This window comes from Coregonus clupeaformis, chromosome 27, assembly GCF_020615455.1.
Source record: "Coregonus clupeaformis isolate EN_2021a chromosome 27, ASM2061545v1, whole genome shotgun sequence".
In the NCBI taxonomy this organism is placed as follows: Eukaryota; Metazoa; Chordata; class Actinopteri; order Salmoniformes; family Salmonidae; genus Coregonus; species Coregonus clupeaformis.
Genome location: NC_059218.1, coordinates 20958163 through 20979273, shown reverse-complemented (window position 1 = coordinate 20979273; position 21111 = coordinate 20958163). Strand labels below are relative to the sequence as shown.

The following is a 21111-nucleotide window of genomic DNA, read 5'->3' as shown; positions in this document are numbered from 1 at the left end:
GGACATGTTTTCATAATTGTTTTATTGCATTAAGCAATAGCTTAACATGATCAATGAAGCGGCCTGACAACAATAGCATGTCCATGTACTCTTCTTATTCAGTATAAAATCATCTTAGCCACCAAAAATGGAGGCACAAAAATGAAACAAAAAATCCATCTGCCTTGCACTAGTTTAGTCCCGAGTTGTCTACTGTCCAGGAGCTGACAGGCTTTTGTTCATGAACTGTTTCTTGACAAAGCACACCCACCACTGAAAAAGAGAGTCAGGGTTAGTCCATCCATTATTTATTTTTGTGTGTGACAGGAGTGGTCAGATGTCTCACCTTGCTGGGTTTGTCTGTCTGGGGGTCAAACACACGGTCACATAGCCTCAGCCCCGTCTCCTGGCGGATCTGCTGCAGGTACGCCCTCATGGTCTCTGATCAGGAAAACCGGAGACAAAATCACATTTTTTTGGGGGGGGGGGTTTATTAGGGTCCCACACAAAACATGACAATACAGATCATTGACCAAACTGTTAAATCACAACTGCTGTCATTACTGAATACTATACAGTGCAGCCTAAAACACTAATGTACTGTTAGTGTGGCACCTATCAGTCTCTCTACTCGAGAATGTTACTACTGTAGTACATTACCACATGCTCCTTACCCTCTTCCTGCTTGTTGCTGGGCTTTGCATACATGGCGTTGAGAGGGAAACCAGGTTCTCCAGGGATGGGGAAGTTGGTGATGCCCAGAGTGTACATCTCCTTCTCTCCCTGACCCCTGGAGCTGCACTGCAAATAAACATAAAAATTCAGGCGGGGAGTTCCCCATACAAAACAAATGTCTTTCTTTGAATTGTTCTGAGGACCCAACATTCCATATCACTAAGGGGGTGGGTCATTTGGAATCATTAGCTATTTAGTTTATTAGAAAATCCTGTTGGCAATCAATCAATTACATTCCGTTACCTTCTGTAGCTTCTTCAGGCATTCAGAAATGTACAGGGTGACGTAGATCAGTGTTCTGTCTGCCTCGTTCTGGGGAGAAGAAAACAGTTTGATAACGCCAATGATAAGTCTGTCGGTCACAAGGCTTGGCGTAAGTCCCTAGTAATGAGAATACTGTCTCTGTCTAATGTCAACATACTGTGTCCAGGGTTGTCTAGGGCAGGGGTTCTCAAAGTGGGGTCCGCGGACGATCAATACTTTTTAATATTTACAAAATATTACTAACAGATTAAACAAATACCAAGGGATCCATGGAATACGTTTAGAGCAATGGTATTCAAACTTTCAGCTGAAAATGTTTTCCTGACAGAATATCCTCATGACCCTACTACCACACCCCCAAAAAATCTGTACATTTATATTTTTACATCAGCAAATAACCTTCAATTCATTACATTTTAATCTCTTATCAAAATGCTAAGAAACCATTCACTGAATAAAATTCTATTTTTCAAATAATCCTTCTCCAAAACATTTGCATATTGTCCCATTCAATATGTACTAAATCTTTTGTTCCAAAAAAAATAAAGCAATTTTCGGGGGACACAACTCGTGGGCGCTACTTTCAGAACTACTGCCTAAAAAGTATACAAAAGTACCAGAGAAATACATTTACATAATTTAGCAGACGCTCTTATAACCCTGGGCAACATGGGCCTGGGAGGCTCACAGGGATATTGGTATCCACTACAGTACTTCAATTATACATTTTTCATACTTTTATTTACCCAATATTTTTTTATTTTATAAAACAGCAAAGTTCTCTTTCTGCTCCATGACAAAACATTTAGAATTGCAGGAAATTAGCTTGAAAATTGCAAAAGGTTCTCTCCATGGCAAAAGGCAGGCCTTTAAAATGTTCCTTCCCAGGGCCTGAGACTTGGTTTGTCCGGCCATGCACTGCCGAAGTCATAGTAAAACTCCTTATATGCTATTTTTATCTCGCTTGAGTTGTGTTCTGATTAGGAGGGGTCCCTGACAAATTTGCTATCAAAAAGTTTGAGAACCCCTGGTCAAGGGGTGTATGAGAGCAGAGCCTAGTTTCAGTTAACTAAGGGCTGCTAACAGAGCTATGAGAAGATTGCATTTCCACAGGCAATATTCAGAGAAGCAGGCTGGGGCATGTGGGATACCCAGGGCCAAACCACTGTAGAAAGAGGCCTTGGGGGGGGCTGGGGGGTTCCTTAAACATGTAGCCTACTGTATTCTACTCAGACAGCATTCCATAAATAGCAGATGACCACTTCCATTTTTAACAGTCACCATTTTGCTAAAAAATTGGCAAACTTCCATTTTGCCTTACCTTGATTTCATAATTCTTAAAGAAGACGTTAGCTTTGAAATAGTAGATGGCCTCCTCAATGATGTCTGATTCTTTGGCTGAAATAACAAAGACGAGTTGAGTATAGAGGAAGTTAAGGGATGCTGGCCAAGTTCTTCAAAATAAAGAGAATGAACACTTGACTCATGGCACCTAATAAGGAAGCAACATGCACCACCAGGCAACCACAGTCACGGGGAATGAGAGAAAATACACAAAGTGCAGGTTGAAAGGTGGATATCCTATTTATAATTAACACTTTTTCATATCACACAAGAACTTTGTCCATTCTTGTAGGCTATTTTCTAAACCCCATGGGTGGAGTATGGTACATTAGGCATGATTGTCAACACCAGCTCTTTAAAGAGTGTCAATAAATTGTTAAAAGTTTGCTAGCTGAAACATACTCTCTTTCGCTGCTGGGCCCTTGAACTGGGTTTTCAGTGGCAGCATAGCCATGTTCCCCACCATCTTAGTGTCCCCATCCATCAAGCCAGAGTGGTACGCCTGCAAAAGAAAATGAAACAGTTTATGCATATATAAATGTTTACCCTTTCATGAGATTATCTTTCTGACAAGAAACTAACCAGCTAACTCCATTGGCTGCATAAGTTAACATGTCTATATTTTACCCGTTTTCATTCAATTAGCAACTAGAGACTAATATCAAGCAATATATTTACAACAATTTCATAGCCACGTTATTTTCGGTGACCAAAAAGCATCAACCTTAGACTGAAATGACTAACGTTAGCTAGCTAGCAAATGCTACGGTCGATACAGATTGGGGAAGATACAGTTGTAATACACATAATTACATTTCAGCGTACACACTTGATAAAGGTTGTTCATTTAAGAGGTGGTCATAATATTTTATTTTACTTACCGGCATTTTGAGAGATATGTCAATCTTCCAGCCCCAGCAAAATAAAAAGGTCAGCGTTTGTCAGGACAGTGCTACTACTGCTGCTTCCGCCTGTCCCACCCAACAGAATTTACAGGAAATAGACCAATAAAATACAGACGCGGTGTGTACAATATATGAATGACCACAGGGTGGCGCAATATATCATAATTTTAATCGCAATAAATGTCAAAACTTTGTTTTTCCAATAAAAACTATTTTAAAACAATCAAAATACTCAACAAGAAACATTCTTAATTTCCATTAAATTCTGCTTACAGTAGAAAATCAACAGGTCACGTGGTGTCTTACAGACAGGGATGGGGGATTGGGTGAAATTGAGAATGCAAAATCTGGGGACAATGCACAATCTGAAAATGATACATATCTTTAACACATAAAAACAGAGTCTAGGAATAAATGATGAGGCGGCATGATATTTGGAGTCTGCCATGAACGTTTCCCTCTGACCATCAAGAGTTGTTTAAAAGTTTGAGAATCAGCTGTTCTGCTGTGGTTTTGTCTGGGCCTCCGTTATACATAGCATACAAAACATTAAGAACACCTTCCTAATATTAAGTTGCACACCTTTTTTGCCCTCAGAACAGCCTCAATTCGTTAGGGCATGGACTCAAAAGCGTTCCACAGGGATGCTGGCCCATGTTGACTCCAATGCTTCCCACAGTTGTGTAAAGTTGTCTGGATGTCCTTCGGGTGGTGAACCATTATTGATACACATGGGAAACTGTTAAGTGTGAAAAACCCAGCAGCGTTTCAGTTCTTGACACAAACCGGTGCGCCTGGCACCTACTACCATACCCCGTTCAAAGGCACTTAAATGTTGTCTTGCCCAATCACCCTCTGAATGGCACACATACACAATCCATGTCTCAATTATCTCAAGGCTTAAAAATCCTTCTTTAACCTGTCTCCTCCCTTTCATCTACACTGATTGAAGTGACATCAATAAGGGATCATAGCTTTCACCTGGTTAGTCTATGTCATGGAAAGAGTAGGTGCACTTAATTTTTTGTAATGTATATTGTCTCAGTCCTCTACTTTGTCCTGGAAGAAATCATCATAATTTGTGTTGTCAGGCTCCTTAGGAGAGAGAAAAAGGGAAAGTGAGTGAAAGGTTTTGGTTAGTTGGAGAGTCGACTTAGTATACCTAGTAACAGTGGCGGCTCCTGAAAAAATTCTCAGGGGGGGCAATTTTTCTGATGATTTAGGTGACCTACACACATTTTAAAAAAGATATGTCCAGCAACAACATGAAGACAGGGGCAGCATATAAGTCAATACCAGAAGCATTTATTGACTGATCTCAAAAGTGTTGGCTTACCAGGGTTGGTGGAGCCCTCAGTTTCATCTTTGCCTCGCAAAGCTAACTCAAACACTCCGCAAAACTTCACACACTGGATTAGCCGGCTGAGGATGTGGCGGTTCTTGCTAATGTCGTAGTAAATATATTTGTTATAGTGAATATGGAATATGATATGTTGAGTAAAATGTTGTGCTAAGATCTATTTAGGTCAGGAGCTGGTTATAAGTTCTGTTCCTATCCAATAACAATGGACAAAAGGGTCCTATCTTGTCAGCCTTGTCAGTTTCAGTTCTCCAGTAAACTTGTGATTATCAACACTAACCTCATCGTTGTGGCGGCGGACAGCTAGCCTGTATCCCTCATCCAGTTGAGTGGGAATGTTCACTCTCCCCAAAGCAGACAATCTCAAACAGCTATCCATGTGGGTCTTTGACAGCTCATGTTTCTTAATCTTTCCTGAAAGATGGTGCATGTCCGTTACACACCAGTCGCTGTCCAAGCGGTGCTGTCTGCCGTGCCGCCTTCAGGGTGAAAGAGTAAGCAGGGGGTAGCAGAAGACTGCATTAGCTACATCGCAGCCTGCTAGCCAGGTTTTTCGTTCGTACCAATTTTTGGAAAATCCTCGGGTGTAGGACTTCCCCCCTTTAGTAGAAACCTGTTGAATTATTAAATTTGGTCTGGGAGGTCCTAATTGTTTCGTTGCCAATTTATCTTCATTTGTTCGCCGACAAAAAGGAACTTCTTTCAAAGACACAATCGAGTTGCACTGAAGCCTAGCCATTTTCACAGTAGTAGTGAATTGATTGATGAGGCTACCCGCTCTTTTCTTAGTTACGTTCATGGTTATGTTACGTATGACGAAAACGCGTAAGTGCAAGCCCTCAGAAACCCATAGAGATTGTATTGAAAGCTCTGATATTTGAAAAAAATTGATTTTACATGGGAGTCTATGACAGACTTCTGGGCGATTTTCAACCTGACTGAAATCGCCCCAAAAGGGGGGGGGGGCCATTTGAAGCACGACTTTAGCCTGATTGGACATTTAGTGGCACTGTGGCAGATCAGACGTCTAGATTACAACACTGATAACTACTGTTGCCGTGATATAATTGATTAGAAAAAAAATCCCTTCCTTTTCCCGTTTGGCAGTGCGTCGCCCATATCGCCCTATTGAACACACCGCCCCTGCCTAGTAACAGTACATTATTTCCCAGAGCAGGATTAGGGTTAGTCTGCTCTGCTAACCTCTAGGACTAAGCATACATTTCAGTCTACAAAGTAGTGGATTTTTTTTGTATTTAACTTTGGTTCTTTGAACTCCAAGTCTTCTCCGTACTGTATGGAAAAGTTGATGTGCTGAAGCACTATGTTGATGCATTCCTCGTCTGTGCAATCAAAAGGCAGGAACCTCACCATGCTGTAGTCATCCATCTAGAAAACACAAACTAGGGGTCATGACTTATTTATGGACACCAGTGCTGCCTTCTCTCTATGCACGGTTGTGTATGGCATAGGGCTGTCAAACGATAATAACATTGAATCGAGTTAATAGCATGATTGTACATGTGTGAAATTGGACAGATTACCCACTAAATTATTATTATTATTCGTAAATTCTGAATTTGCTCAAATTAAGCTGTAATTTAAGATTTCTCACACAAAAAACATTACAAGAACCTTGACGTTTTTAAAATTTTATTTAACTAGGCAGGTCAGTTAAGAAAAAAATTGTATTTACAATGACGGCTTACCCCAGCCAAACCCGGACGACGCTGGGCCAATTGTGCGCCGCCCTATGGGACTCCCAATCACGGCCGGATTGTGATACAGCCTGGAATCGAACCAGGGTCTGTAGTGGCGCCTCTAGCACTGAGATGCAGTGCCTTAGACCGCTGCGCCACTCGGGAGCCCTATAACAATTACCCAGCACTGGGCGCGAACTTGTGATGCTCGGAGCCGAAGCGGGCTGCTCAGACCACTGCAGTTCTTGATTTTGTCTAAAGGAACAATTAGCAAAATTAGGTAAATTGAGAAAGCATACTTTCTTTAACGCCAATGTCAACTTGTTTTTACATTGCATTGTACTGTGTAGATGATGTATTTAGGATGTTTTCAGTGTATTTTGAAAGCTTTCAGACAATGCGATTAACAACAATTAAAAATAAATGTGTGCACTAAAATTACAAAAAGTTACCTAGAGTTAACTGATTAACTCTGACAGCCCTGGTACGGCATGAACTTACCAAACCACAGATGGCTTTGGTCAGCTTCTTGAACTTCTTGCTCCTAATGGTGACAGAGTTGTCCTCCATCATTGAGTACATGTCAGGGTCCAGGTACCTGTATGGAGAGAGCAGGATCTGTCAGTGCTAGCCAATACAGATCCGCTAAGCTTGTGCACAGGATTCATTCAGAACCAAACACACACACAGACACAAAACCAGATGGACAAAGACCACAGCAACAGATACACACATAAAAAGGAAGAATGCTACTATTCTGACAGGTCCATGATGTTGACTGTTGGGATCTCCAAGGACACCATGGCACCCAACGCAGCCATGATACCAGAGATGAACTCGGTTTTTGAGACAATTGTTTTGCAATTAACTTAAAATATAACTGTTATAGCATATTATAAAGACTGTATGAAAGGCAGCGTGTGAGATGTGTTAGCAGTGGACATATGACCTTGAAGGTCTCCACCATGAACTGTGAGTCCACCAGGAAGACGCCACAGACAGGGAATTCCCACTGCTGGAGCTGCTCTACCAGCTGCCTCATCACAGGGAGGTGTGTGTAGAGCTCTATTTGACCTGAAGACATCACTAACACCGTCATCATCGTCGTCAATACCATTCTCACCACATCACAAACTTCTCAACCACCATCACTATCATCATCATGGTCAACATCAAAATCAGATCCATATTATTCACCATGTTCACTTAACCTCCATCATCATCATCCAGATCACGTTCCTTGCCCCCCTCTATGAAAAGCACCTTACCAGGACAGTCAAACAGTATGTAGTCGTCCTACACTTGACCCAGGCTCTCCTCCAGCCAGTCAAAGTTGTTGGCAAAGTACTCCATGCAGAACACCAGCCCTCCATTTGGGCCGAACCTCAGTGACTCATCCTCCATCACGTCATCCACCATGATGAGCTCCCGGATATCTGAGGGTAGGAAAACAGCCATCAGTGCTACTCAATGTTAGAGAAACGGGACTATCACAGTATCAGAACTCCTAAGAGATGTGTTTAATTACCTGCCATGACCGGGTAATCAAAGTATTCAGCGGCTGGGTCTAGGTTGACCACCTGTACAGAGCGGTTTATGGCTTCCGCATGATGGATCAGGGTAGAGCAGTAGGTACTCTGAGGAGAGGCGGGAGATATATATAAACCACAGCTGACTTTAATATCAGTGGCAAAAACATACATGATGATATGAGAACATTGAATAGGATAAATCAAGTAACAGCTACAGTACTACCACATTATAAAAGTGCTAGAACTGCATTTCTGAAACTGACAAGTCATGTTCAATGGCAGTGCCTGTTGTACACTGCTCAAAAAAATAAAGGGAACACTTAAACAACACAATGTAACTCCAAGTCAATCACACTTCTGTGAAATCAAACTGTCCACTTAGGAAGCAACACTGATTGACAATAAATGTCACATGCTGTTGTGCAAATGGAATTGACAACAGGTGGAAATTATAGCCAATTAGCAAGACACCCCCAATAAAGGACTGGTTTTGCAGGTGGTGACCACAGACCACTTCTCAGTTCCTATGCTTCCTGGCTGATGTTTTGGTCAATTTTGAATGCTGGCGGTGCTTTCACTCTAGTGGTAGCATGAGACGGAGTCTACAACCCACACAAGTGGCTCAGGTAGTGCAGCTCATCCAGGATGGCACATCAATGCGAGCTGTGGCAAGAAGGTTTGCTGTGTCTGTCAGCGTAGTGTCCAGAGCATGGAGGCGCTACCAGGAGACAGGCCAGTACATCAGGAGACGTGGAGGAGGCCGTAGGAGGGCAACAACCCAGCAGCAGGACTGCTAACTCCGCCTTTGTGCAAGGAGGAGCACTGCCAGAGCCCTGCAAAATGACCTCCAGCAGGCCACAAATGTGCATGTGTCTGCTCAAACGGTCAGAAACTGGAGACGCCATGGAGAATGTTCTGCTGCCTGCAACATCTTCCAGCATGACCGGTTTGGCGGTGGGTCAGTCATGGTGTGGGGTTGCATTTCTTTGGGGGGCCACACAGCCCTCCATGTGCTCGCCAGAGGTAGCCTGACTGCCATTAGGTACCGAGATGAGATCCTCAGGTCCCTCGTGAGACCATATGCTGGTGCGGTTGGCCCTGGGTTCCTCCTAATGCAAGACAATGCTAGACCTCATGTGGCTGGAGTGTGTCAGCAGTTCCTGCAAGAGGAAGGCATTGATGCTATGGACTGGCCCGCCCGTTCCCCAGACCTGAATCCAATTGAGCACATCTGGAACATCATGTCTCCCTCCATCCACCAACGCCACGTTGCACCACAGACTGTCCAGGAGTTGGCGGATGCTTTAGTCCAGGTCTGGGAGGAGATCCCTCAGGAGACCATCCTCCACCTCATCAGGAGCATGCCCAGGCGTTGTAGGGAGGTCATACAGGCACGTGGAGGCCACACACACTACTGAGCCTCATTTTGACTTGTTTTAAGGACATTACATCAAAGTTGGATCAGCCTGTAGTGTGGTTTTCCACTTTAATTTTGAGGGTGACTCCAAATCCAGACCTCCATGGGTTGATACATTTGATTTCCATTGATCATTTTTGTGTGATTTTGTTGTCAGCACATTCAACTATGTAAAGAAAAAAGTATTTAATAAGATTATTTCATTAATTCAGATCTAGGATGTGTTATTTTAGTGTTCCCTTTATTTTTTGGAGCAGTGTAGTTTAGACCTTGAAGTTGCAACCAGTAGTCTATATAGAAATCATTGGTTGCAACTCTGTTAGCTAGCCCACTAACAAGCTAGCAAGTGCTATAGCTAGCTATGTTAATAATATGTGAATTGGCATTAATTGTAAAACATAGCCTAGCCCTGCTCATTTAGCTACATTTTGGAATTGGCATGGAACAACCAGCAAAGACATAGCTATTAAGCTAGCTAATTAAATAACTACCCACTGAAACTAATGGTAGCATTTAAGCACCACAGGCTGTGTGGATAGATAACGTTAATTAGCTAGCTATAATCTAGTCGCTACCTTTCCACTTCCTGCCGGGCCCATCACCATTTGAGCATAACGAGGCATTTTTGCTATCCTATCCCAAAAAAAGGTGTCGCTTAAATCTTCAAGAGTAATTTAGCAAAACAATGACTGCGGGTAAATTCACAGCCAACATGCTTGCAGACAGAAGACTTTCGCTAACTACGGGTATCGTTTTGCGACCAAAAGCTATCGTTCGGACCAGGGCGAGCAGTATATTTCCACGCATGCGCACAAACAATTTTACCTTTTGTGGCTGCAATACACATTTTTGGATGTAGTCCACCAATAACACCTTAAAGAAGAAGAACAACAATTTCACCTTCGCGTCGATATCTACACTGAACAAAAATATAAATGCAACATGTAAAGTGTTGGTCCCATGTTTCATGAGCTGAAATAAAAGATCCCAGAAATGTTCCATATGCACAAAAAGCTTATTTTTCAAAAATGTTGTGCAGAATTTGGTTTACATCCCTGTTAGTGAGCATTTCTCCTTTGCCAAGATAATCCATCCACCTGACAGGTGTGGCATATCAAGAAGCTGATTAAACATCATGATCATTACACAGGTGTACCTTGTGCTTGGGACAATAAAAGGCCACTCTAAAATGTGCAGTTTTGTCACACAACACAATGCCACAGATGTCGCAAGTTTTGAGGGAGCGTGCACTTGGCATGCTGACTGCGGGAATGTCCACCAGAGCTGTTGCCAGATAATTGAATGATCATTTCTCTACCAATGTCGTTTTAGAGAATTTGACAGTACATCCAACCGGCCTCACAACCGCAGACCACATGTAATAACGCCAGCCCAGGACCTCCACATCTGGTTTCTTCACCTGCGGGATCGTCTGAAACCAGCCACCCAGACAGCTGATGAAACTGCGGGATTGCACAAACTGTCAGAAACCGTCTCAGGGAAGCTCATCTGCGTGCTCGTCATTCTCACCAGGGTCTTGACCTGACTGGCCAGTGGTTTGCTGATGTCAACATTGTGAACAGAGTGCCCCATGGTGGCGGTCGGGTTATGGTATCGAACACAATTGCATTTTATTAATGGCAATTTGAATGCATAGAGACACCGTGACGAGGTCCTGAGGCCCATTGTCGTGCCATTCATCCGCCACCATCACCTCATGCTTCAGCATGATAATGCACAGCCCCATGTCGCAAGGATCTGTACACAATTCCTGGAAGCTGAAAATGTCCCAGTTCTTCCATGGCCTGCATACTCACCAGACATGTCACCCATTGAGCATGTTTGGGATGCTCTGGATCGACGTGTACGACAGCGTGATCCAGTTCCCACTAATATCCGGCAACTTTGCACAGCCATTGAAGAGGAGTGGGACAACATTCTACAGGCCACAATCCACAGCCTGATCAAATCTTTGCGAAGGAGAGCTGCATGAGGCAAATGGTGGTCACACCAGATACTGAGTGGTTTTCTGATCCATGCCCCTACCTTTTTTGAAGGTACAGTGGGGAAAAAAAGTATTTATTCAGCCACCAATTGTGCAAGTTCTCCCACTTAAAAAGATGAGAGAGGCCTGTAATTTTCATCATAGGTACACGTCAACTATGACAGACAAAATGAGGAAAATTTTTTCCAGAAAATCACATTGTAGGATTTTTTATGAATTTATTTGCAAATTATGGTGGAAAATAAGTATTTGGTCACCTACAAACAAGCAAGATTTCTGGCTCTCACAGACCTGTAACTTCTTCTTTAAGAGGCTCCTCTGTCCTCCTCTCATTACCGGTATTAATGGCACCTGTTTGAGCTTGTTATCAGTATAAAAGACACCTGTCCAAAACCTCAAACAGTCACACTCCAAACTCCACTATGGCCAAGACCAAAGAGCTGTCAAAGGGCACCAGAAACAAAATTGTAGACCTGCACCAGGCTGGGAAGACTGAATCTGCAATAGGTAAGCAGCTTGGTTTGAAGAAATCAACTGTGGGAGCAATTATTAGGAAATGGAAGACATACAAGACCACTGATAATCTCCCTCGATCTGGGGCTCCACGCAAGATCTCACCCCGTGGGGTCAAAATGATCACAAGAACGGTGAGCAAATATCCCAGAACCACACGGGGGGACGTAGTGAATGACCTGCAGAGAGCTGGGACCAAAGTAACAAAGCCTACAATCAGTAACACACTACGCCGCTAGGGACTCAAATCCTGCAGTGCAAGACATTTCCCCCTGCTTAAGCCAGTACATGTCCAGGCCCGTCTGAAGTTTGCTAGAGTGCATTTGGATGATCCAGAAGATCATTGGGAGAATGTCATATGGTCAGATGAAACCAAAATATAACTTTTTGGTAAAAACTCAACTCATCGTGTTTGGAGGACAAAGAATGCTGAGTTGCATCCAAAGAACACCATACCTACTGTGAAGCATGGGGGTGGAAACATCATGCTTTGGGGCTGTTTTTTCTGCAAAGGGACCAGGACGACTGATCCGTGTAAAGGAAAGAATGAATGGGGCCATGTATCGTGAGATTTTGAGTGAAAATCTCCTTCCATCAGCAAGGGCATTGAAGATGAAATGTGGCTGGGTCTTTCAGCATGACAATGATCCCAAACACACCGCCCGGGCAACGAAGGAGTGGCTTCGTAAGAAGCATTTCAAGGTCCTGGAGTGGCCTAGCTAGTCTCCAGATCTCAACCCCATAGAAAATCTTTGGAGGGGAGTTGAAAGTCCGTGTTGCCCAGCGACAGCCCCAAAACATCACTGCTCTAGAGGAGATCTGCATGGAGGAATGGGCCAAAATACCAGCAACAGTGTGTGAAAACCTTGTGAAGACTTACAGAAAACGTTTGACCTGTGTCATTGCCAACAAAGGGTATATAACAAAGTATTGAGAAACTTTTGTTATTGACCAAATACTTATTTTCCACCATAATTTGCAAATAAATTCATAAAAAATCCTACAATGTGATTTTCTGGATTTTTTTTCCTCATTTTGTCTGTCATAGTTGACGTGTACCTATGATGAAAATTACAGGCCTCTCTCATCTTTTTAAGTGGGAGAACATGCACAATTGGTGGCTGACTAAATACTTTTTTTCCCCACTGTATCTGTGACCAACAGTCATGTGAAATCCATAGATTAGGGCCTAATGAATTTATTTCAATTGACTGATTTCCTCATATGAACTGTAACTCAGTAAAATCGTTGAAATTGTTGCGTGTTGCATTTATATTTTTGTTCGGTGTAGAACACTTAGGTATAACATTCTTAATCTACCTCAGTGGTGTATAATGGACAGCAACATGGATTGTCTCTGTGTGTTGTCAGGCAATAACATTATTGCTACTTCTGCCCTAGTGTGTGCACCTGCCTCTTGTCATGAAAAAGGAAGTAACATTTGATGAAATGGCCAAGACTATGGCAGAGTTAGAGTGCATCGGATGAAATAGGATAATGGCATCTTGCCAACAAGGTAAGGCTGTATCACAGCAATGGTCTTGATGTGATTCTCCTGTATTATCTGTTTTGAAACCCACATAGGACAAATATTACATTGCACGTTTCTTATATGTGTATGTCCCTGAAAAAGTACAAGGAATTATTTCAAATGTTATAGCCTACATTTGTTTATAGCATTCAATTCATGGAATAGGTCAATTCACTTGGTCAATAAGTCAATTCAATAGGTCAATTCAAGGACTTTAACCAGACTATTGTGGGTCTGCAGGATTTCGTCATTCAAAAAGAGGTAAGTTAGGAAAACAACATTGTTTTCAATATCATGATGTGTAGGTTGTAATCTGACTCATTTTTCTAACAGGGACACAGTGGCATGCCGTTAATTTGCAGAAACTCTACAGTCAGGTCCATAAGTATTTGGACAGTGACACAATTTGCATTATTTTGGCTCTGTACACCACCACAATGGATTTGAAAGGAAACAATCAAGATGGCTTTAAGTGTAGACTTTCATCTTTAATTTAAGGGTTTTGTCAAAATTATTGTATGAACCGTGTAGGAATTACAACCATTTTTATACATAGCCCCCCAATTTTAGGGGCTCGAAAGTAATTGGACAAACTAACAATCATAAATTAAATTGTGAGTTTTAATACTTGGTTGCAAATCCTTTGCAGTCAATGACTGCCTGAAGTCTGGAACCCCTAGACATCACCAGATGGTGATGCTCTGCCAGGCCTTTACAGCAGCTGTCTTCAATTCCTGCTTGTTCTTGGGGTGTTTTGCCTTCAGTTTTGCCTTCAGCAAGTGACTTGGCCATTGCAGAACATTCCACTTCTTTGCCTTAAAAAAGTATTGGGTTGCTTTCACAGTATGCTTCGGGTCATTGTCCATCTGCACTGTGAAGCGCCGTCCAAATGAGTTTTGAAGCATTTGGCTGAATCTGAGCAGATAATACAGAATTTATCCTGCTGCTTTTGTCAGCAGTCACATCATCAATAAATACAAGGGAACCCATTCCATTGGCAGCCATACATACTCCTCTCGTGATCCACCACCCAATAAATGCCATCACTCATCCTCGCCTCGGCACAAATCTCGACGCACTGAGAAACGAATGGAGATTAAGTCACTGGACAGTCGTATGGCAACCATTGAGTCTGCTCTTGAGCACATCTTAGCCAGGCTTCCCCCGCCGATACCAAACCCAACCCTTACCTCTGAAAGGAGCGTTGTTGTTGAATCGGATGACACTGATTTACTGTCTACAAGAGCCTCCCACTCTTATGACACAGACTATGAGCACTCTGATGATGATAATGCTATGTACCACAGCTCTATCATTGCCAGTCCCAGCCTGCCGGCCTGGCATTGACGGTCAACCAGAAAATATAATTGTCTGAAATCTTTGAGAGTGCAAGCAGGAATCTCAACGTGGAACATGCACCTACTGCAATGGTGTCCACATCTAAATTTGATGAATTCAGTTCTTCAGAGACTGAGACATCCATCCCGTTGTTCAAAGACTTAGTGTGTGAGCGCCAATGCACTTGGAGCACGCCAAATGACAGAACCCCTGCCATGCCAAGCATATGCACTCGCTTAGCTACAGTTCATGGTGCAGATGAGAATGGTTTTGGCCATTTCCCCCGTATTGATAAATCATTTGCTTCGCTTGACAGTGACCCCAGGCTTTAGGGGTTTCTTGAAAACAACAGCTCGCAACCCTGCTCAAAAGCAAACACTCTGCTCAGAAATCTCATTCCTCCTGGAAAATGCGTGCAATCGAAGAGGTAGAACCAGCGCAAAAAAACTGTGGGTTCTACTCAATCTATTTTCTGGTGGCGGCCTCCGTCCGATCCTGGACCTATTGTGCCGAATCATCATATTTCAGCACTTCCCAACAACATGCTGCCAATCAAAACCATCCTTCAGTCTGTACAACCAGACGATTGGTTCACCACAGTGGACCTGAAATATACATACTTTCACATCCCTAAAAATACCTGAGATTTGCCTTCGAAAAAAGTGTTTTTCAGTTTCGCGTTCTACCCTTTGGCCTTTCGCTCACCTCTCACACTTTCAAAAAGTGCGTAAATGCAGGGCTAGCCAGTAGCGGTGGATGGGTAAAATCAACGGGGTAGCCAATCCAGAAGAAAAAGCCATTTTACAACCTATGTGTTGTGATAATTGCGTTGTTTGCTCTATAACATGTTAGTCCATATGCCTTGACACCCTGATATAGAGGCCTAAGGCCGAGACAATAAGAAGACACAGTGGCAGAATAAATTAAACCACACATTTGTTTCATTACAAAACCGGAGAGCAACATCTGTCCGGTGAATTCCACAAAATACACTGCTCAAAAAAATAAAGGGAACACTAAAATAACACATCCTAGATCTGAATGAATGAAATAATCTTATTAAATACTTTTTCTTTACATAGTTGAATGTGCTGACAACAAACTCACACAACAATTATCAATGGAAATCAAATTTATCAACCCATGGAGGTCTGGATTTGGAGTCACCCTCAAAATTAAAGTGGAAAACCACTCTACAGGCTGATCCAACTTTGATGTAATGTCCTTAAAACAAGTCAAAATGAGGCTCAGTAGTGTGTGTGGCCTCCACGTGCCTGTATGACCTCCCTACAACGCCTGGGCATGCTCCTGATGAGGTGGCGGATGGTCTCCTGAGGGATCTCCTCCCAGACCTGGACTAAAGCATCCGCCAACTCCTGGACAGTCTGTGGTGCAACGTGGCGTTGGTGGATGGAGCGAGACATGATGTCCCAGATGTACTCAATTGGATTCAGGTCTGGGGAATGGGCGGTCCATAGCATCAATGCCTTCCTCTTGCAGGAACTGCTGACACACTCCAGCCACATGAGGTCTAGCATTGTCTTGCATTAGGAGGAACCCAGGGCCAACCGCACCAGCATATGGTCTCACAAGGGGTCTGAGGATCTCATCTCGGTACCTAATGGCAGTCAGGCTACCTCTGGCGAGCACATGGAGGGCTGTGCAGCCCCCCAAAGAAATGCCACCCCACACCATGACTGACCCACCGCCAAACCGGTCATGCTGGAGGATGTTGCAGGCAGCAGAACGTTCTCCACGGCGTCTCCAGACTCTGTCACGTCTGTCACATGTGCTCAGTGTGAACCCGCTTTCATCTGTGAAGAGCACAGGGCGCCAGTGGCGAATTTGCCAATCTTGGTGTTCTCTGGCAAATGCCAAACGTCCTGCACGGTGTGGGGCTGTAAGCACAACCCCCACCTGTGGACGTCGGGCCCTCATACCACCCTCATGGAGTCTGTTTCTGACCGTTTGAGCAGACATATGCACATTTGTGGCCTGCTGGAGGTAATTTTGCAGGGCTCTGGCAGAGCTCCTCCTGCTCCTCCTTGCACAAAGGCGGAGGTAGCGGTCCTGCTGCTGGGTTGTTGCCCTCCTACGGCCTCCTCCACGTCTCCTGATGTACTGACCTGTCTCCTGGTAGCGCCTCCATGCTCTGGACACTACGCTGACAGACACAGCAAACCTTCTTCCCACATCTCGCATTGATGTGCCATCCTGGATGAGCTGCACTACCTGAGCCACTTGTGTGGGTTGTAGACTCCGTCTCATGCTACCACTAGAGTGAAAGCACCGCCAGCATTCAAAAGTGACCAAAACATCAGCCAGGAAGCATAGGAACTGAGAAGTGGTCTGTGGTCACCACCTGCAAAACCAGTCCTTTATTGGGGGTGTCTTGCTAATTGGCTATAATTTCCACCTGTTGTCTATTCCATTTGCACAACAGCATGTGAAATTTATTGTCAATCAGTGTTGCTTCCTAAGTGGACAGTTTGATTTCACAGAAGTGTGATTGACTTGGAGTTACATTGTGTTGTTTAAGTGTTCCCTTTATTTTTTTGAGCAGTGTATATTGCATGAAACAAACAGTTACATGACCTACAGCATGGTCAAGCAAGGAAATGTTTCTGACATTTTTGGACTACTAAACAACTATTGATTTAGAACCACAGAGAGTTACCGCAAGTCGCAAAGAAAACAGGAGCTGCCTCCACTACTCCAGCACCATTTGAACTTTTCAACATCATCTAATCACCTATGCTTAGTCTAATACAGTGACAACTAAAAGATACCAAAAAAACAATTTAGTCCAATCAACGTAGGCTAAATATGATGTGGCTGTTCATGAGACTGATTTCTGTGTGTGTGTGTGTGCAAGTAGAAAAAACCATGTTGACTCATCCTACTTGTAGAGAAACGCCAATGCCATCCTCCTCTTTACTGTTGCCTAAACGGTCTATGACTCTTTCATACAGTACGCACTTTTCGTTTTTGTTGTTCTAGGCTACCTGGCTAAAATACTTGCTTGCTAGCCTAACTTCTTTTCATGGGCAATGATACGCCAGGCCAGCTAGTTAACATTAGCATACTACATCTAGCTACATGTTGAACTTCCATCCACAATGTATGAATTTATGGATCAGAATCGCCATTATAATCATTGGCCAGTACGGATAATTAAGTAAAACCACAAGTCCAAATCCCTGTCTCCATCCATGGCTAATTTAGAAAAGTGCCGATTTTAGCTAGCTAGCTAGGCACCGGAGGACAACAACACAACGAGATGCAACAATTCAAGTTATTTTGTTTGGTCAGCACCATGGACAACAGCTCACATCAACGTACTGGAGCTCAAGGCGGTTCACCTTGCACTCCGGCACTTCCTCCCAGTACTGAGAGAACAACATGTACTGATACGGACAGACAACACACATCAACCCCCAGGGCGGACTGAGGTCAATGGCACTGCACCAGGGAGCAAGGGAACTACTGCTTTGGGCAAACAGACACCTTACATCCCTCAGAGCAATACACCTGCCGGGGGTGGAGAATCAGGCAGCAGACCTTCTCTCTAGAGGAGGCCCTCTTCCTTCAGACTGGAGGATACATCCCACAGTAGTGTAGATGATCTGGGCACGATTCGGAAGGGCCATCGCCGATCTGTGTGCATCACAAGACTCAACCCATTGTCCTATGTAGTTCTCCATAAAGGGTCCAGCAGGCCCACTAGGGGTTGATGCGCTATCACACAGATGGCCAAGGGGGCTGCTGTATGCGTTTTCACCAATTCCCTTGCTCCCTCAGGTCTTGAGGAAGATCAGTCTCGAGAGCGCGTCAGTTCTACTTGTTGCTCCACATTGGCCACAGCATCCCTGGTTATCAGACCTTGTACCACTGACAACCTCCCAAGGCTCCTTCAATACCCTCATGAGAGTTAAATGTTGTCCTACAATCACTTATGAGTCCACCGTTTGAGCCTGTCTTCAATTGAGCTAATTGAACTCTCAGTCAAGACTGCCTTTCTATTGGCTAGTGTTTCAGCCAAGCCTGTTGGAGAATTACATTAACTTTCTACCTATCCTTCATGCCTCCCTTTAGCAGAAGATGGATCTAAGGCAGTGCTTCGGCCAAATCTAATTACCTAAGGTACTTTCATCATCACATGCTAGCCAGCCCTTAATCATAGCAGCATTTCACCCGCCTCCCCATTCCTCACAGGAGAGTCATGAGTTGCATACACTTTGCCCGGTTAGGGCATTGAGTGCTTATTTTGGTGCAACAAGAACTGTTCGTCAAACAGAACAGCCTTTTGTGTGTTATGAGGAGAACACCAAAGAACGCGCTGTCTCGAAGCAGAGACTGGCACATTGAATTACCAATGCAGTGTCAGAATCATAAGCTGCAGCAGGTAGACCAACTCCAGACAGCGTGATAGCACACTCCACCAGGGGTATGGCCACTTCATTGGCCCTGTTCAGAGGGGCCTCCCTGGACTCTATCTGTGCTGCTGTAAGTTGGACAACACCCATGACTTTCATGAGGTACTACAGACTCAATGTAATGTCCGCACCATCAGTGGGGTCTGTGGTTCTGGACACGTCACGCTCTCTCAACCCAGATAAGTGAGCGTACCATGAACCTTGTACATACTTATTTATCAATCATCAGTGAGATGGATGTTCTATACAGAGGCCTTCCACTCTTGCACAGAGCCCTGACCTCAACCCCATCGAATACCTTTGGAATGAATTGCAATGCCGACTGCGGGCCTAATTGCCCGACATCAGTGCCCGACCTCACTAATGCTCTTGTGGCTGAATGGAAGCATGTCCCCGCAGCAATGTTCCAGCATCTAGTGGAAAGCCTTACCAGAAGAGTGGAGGCTGTTATTGCAGCAAAGGGGGGCCCAACTCCATATTAATGCCCATGATTTTGGAATGAGATGTTTCACAAGCAGGTGTCCACACATTTTGGTCTTGTAGTGTATCTGTGACCAACAGATGCATATCTGTATTCCCAGTCATGTGAAATCCATAGATTAGTGCCTAATGAATTTATTTAAAGTGACTGATTTCCTTATATGAACTGTAACTCAGTAAAATGTTTGAAATTGTTGCATGTTGCGTTTATATTTTTGTTCGGTATAGTAATAAGGAAAATCTTTATCAAAATCTCTCAAATACAACTAAATGAATGGTGTTCCCTGCTTAAATAAAGGTTAAATAAAATTGGCTGTTCCATAAGGTGTATTTTTACCAGTTTTTTAAAAATCTGATTCTACTGCTTGCATCAGTTACCTGATGTGGAATAGAGTTCCATGTAGTCATGGCTCTATGTAGTACTGTGCGCCTCCCATAGTCTGTTCTGGACTTGGGGATTGTGAAGAGACCTCTGGTGGCATGTCTTGTGGGGTATGCATGGGTGTCCGAGCTGTGGGCTAGTAGTTTAAACAGACAGCTCGGTACATTCAGATTGTCAATCCAGGGTTACTCCAAGCAGTTTAGTCACCTCAACTTGCTCAATTTCCACATTATTCATTACGAGATTTAGTTGAGGTTTAGGGTTTAGTGAATGATTTGTCCCAAATACAATGCTTTTAGTTTTGGAAATATTTAGGACTATCTTATTCCTTGCCACCCATTCTGAAACTAACTGCAGCTCTTTGTTAAGTGTTGCATTCTTTTCAGTTGCTGTAGTAGCTGACGTGTATAGTGTTGAGTCATCTGCGTACATAGACACACTGGCTTTACTCAAAGCCAGTGGCATGTCGTTAGTAAGGATTGAAAAAAGTAAGGGGCCTAAACAGCTACCCTGGGGAATTCCTGATTCTACCGGGATTATGTTGGAGAGGCTTCCATTAAAGAACACCCTCTGTGTTCTGTTAGACAAGTAACTCTTTATCCACAATATAGCAGGGGGTGTAAAGCCATAACACATACGTTTTCCCAGCAGGGGGATGCAAATAGTCTGGGTAGCCATTCGATTAGATGTTCAGGAGTCTTATGGCTTGGGGGTAGAAGCTGTTTAGAAGCCTCTTGGACCTAGACTTGGCAATCCAGTACTGCTTGCCGTGTGGTAGCAGAGAGAACAGTATATGACTAGGGTGACTGGAGTCTTTGACAATTTTTAGGGCCTTCCTCTGACACCGCCTGGTGTAGAGGTCCTGGATGGCAGGAAGCTTGGCCCCAGTGATGTACTGGGCTGTACGCACTACCCTCTGTAGTGCCTTGCGGTCGGAGGCCGAGCAGTTGCCATACCAGGCAGTGATGCAACCAGTCAGGATGCTCTCGATGGTGCAGCTGTAGAATTTTTGAGGATCTGAGGAACCATGCCAAATCTTTTCAGTCTCCTTAGGGGGAATAGGTTTTGTCATGCCCTCTTCACGACTGTCTTGGTGTGCTTGGACCATGTTAGTTTGTTGGTGATGTGGACACCAAGGAACTTGAAGCTCTCAACCTGCTCCACTACAGCCCTGTCAATGAGAATGGGGG

General features: G+C 43.8%; 2 protein-coding genes across 3 annotated transcripts; both read right to left on the bottom strand.

The window, feature by feature from the left end:
* Positions 1–3: 3 nt before the first annotated feature.
* LOC121541617 (actin-related protein 2/3 complex subunit 3-B) lies at positions 4–3314 on the bottom strand. Its single transcript, XM_041850772.2, has 7 exons — positions 3204–3314; positions 2725–2824; positions 2300–2376; positions 958–1026; positions 654–780; positions 326–420; positions 4–252 (listed from the first exon to the last, which is right to left on the bottom strand). Exons 1-7 carry the CDS (start codon positions 3207–3209, stop codon positions 190–192), a joined length of 537 nt encoding a protein of 178 aa, XP_041706706.1. The 5' UTR covers positions 3210–3314; the 3' UTR covers positions 4–189.
* A 3474-nt stretch (positions 3315–6788) lies between these two features.
* On the bottom strand, positions 6789–9995 carry LOC121541150 (GPN-loop GTPase 3-like). Of its 2 annotated transcripts, none has more exons than XR_005995720.2 (4): positions 9812–9995; positions 7816–7924; positions 7237–7723; positions 6789–6885 (listed from the first exon to the last, which is right to left on the bottom strand). XR_005995720.2 is itself a non-coding variant. In XM_041850129.1 (4 exons), exons 1-3 carry the CDS (start codon positions 9857–9859, stop codon positions 7584–7586), a joined length of 297 nt encoding a protein of 98 aa, XP_041706063.1. In that variant the 5' UTR covers positions 9860–9995; the 3' UTR covers positions 6789–6885; positions 7556–7583. The 2 variants fall into 2 exon arrangements, 1 of the variants encoding a protein (XP_041706063.1); XM_041850129.1 differs by having other exon boundaries at positions 7556–7723.
* Between the last annotated feature and the right edge of the window lie 11116 nt (positions 9996–21111).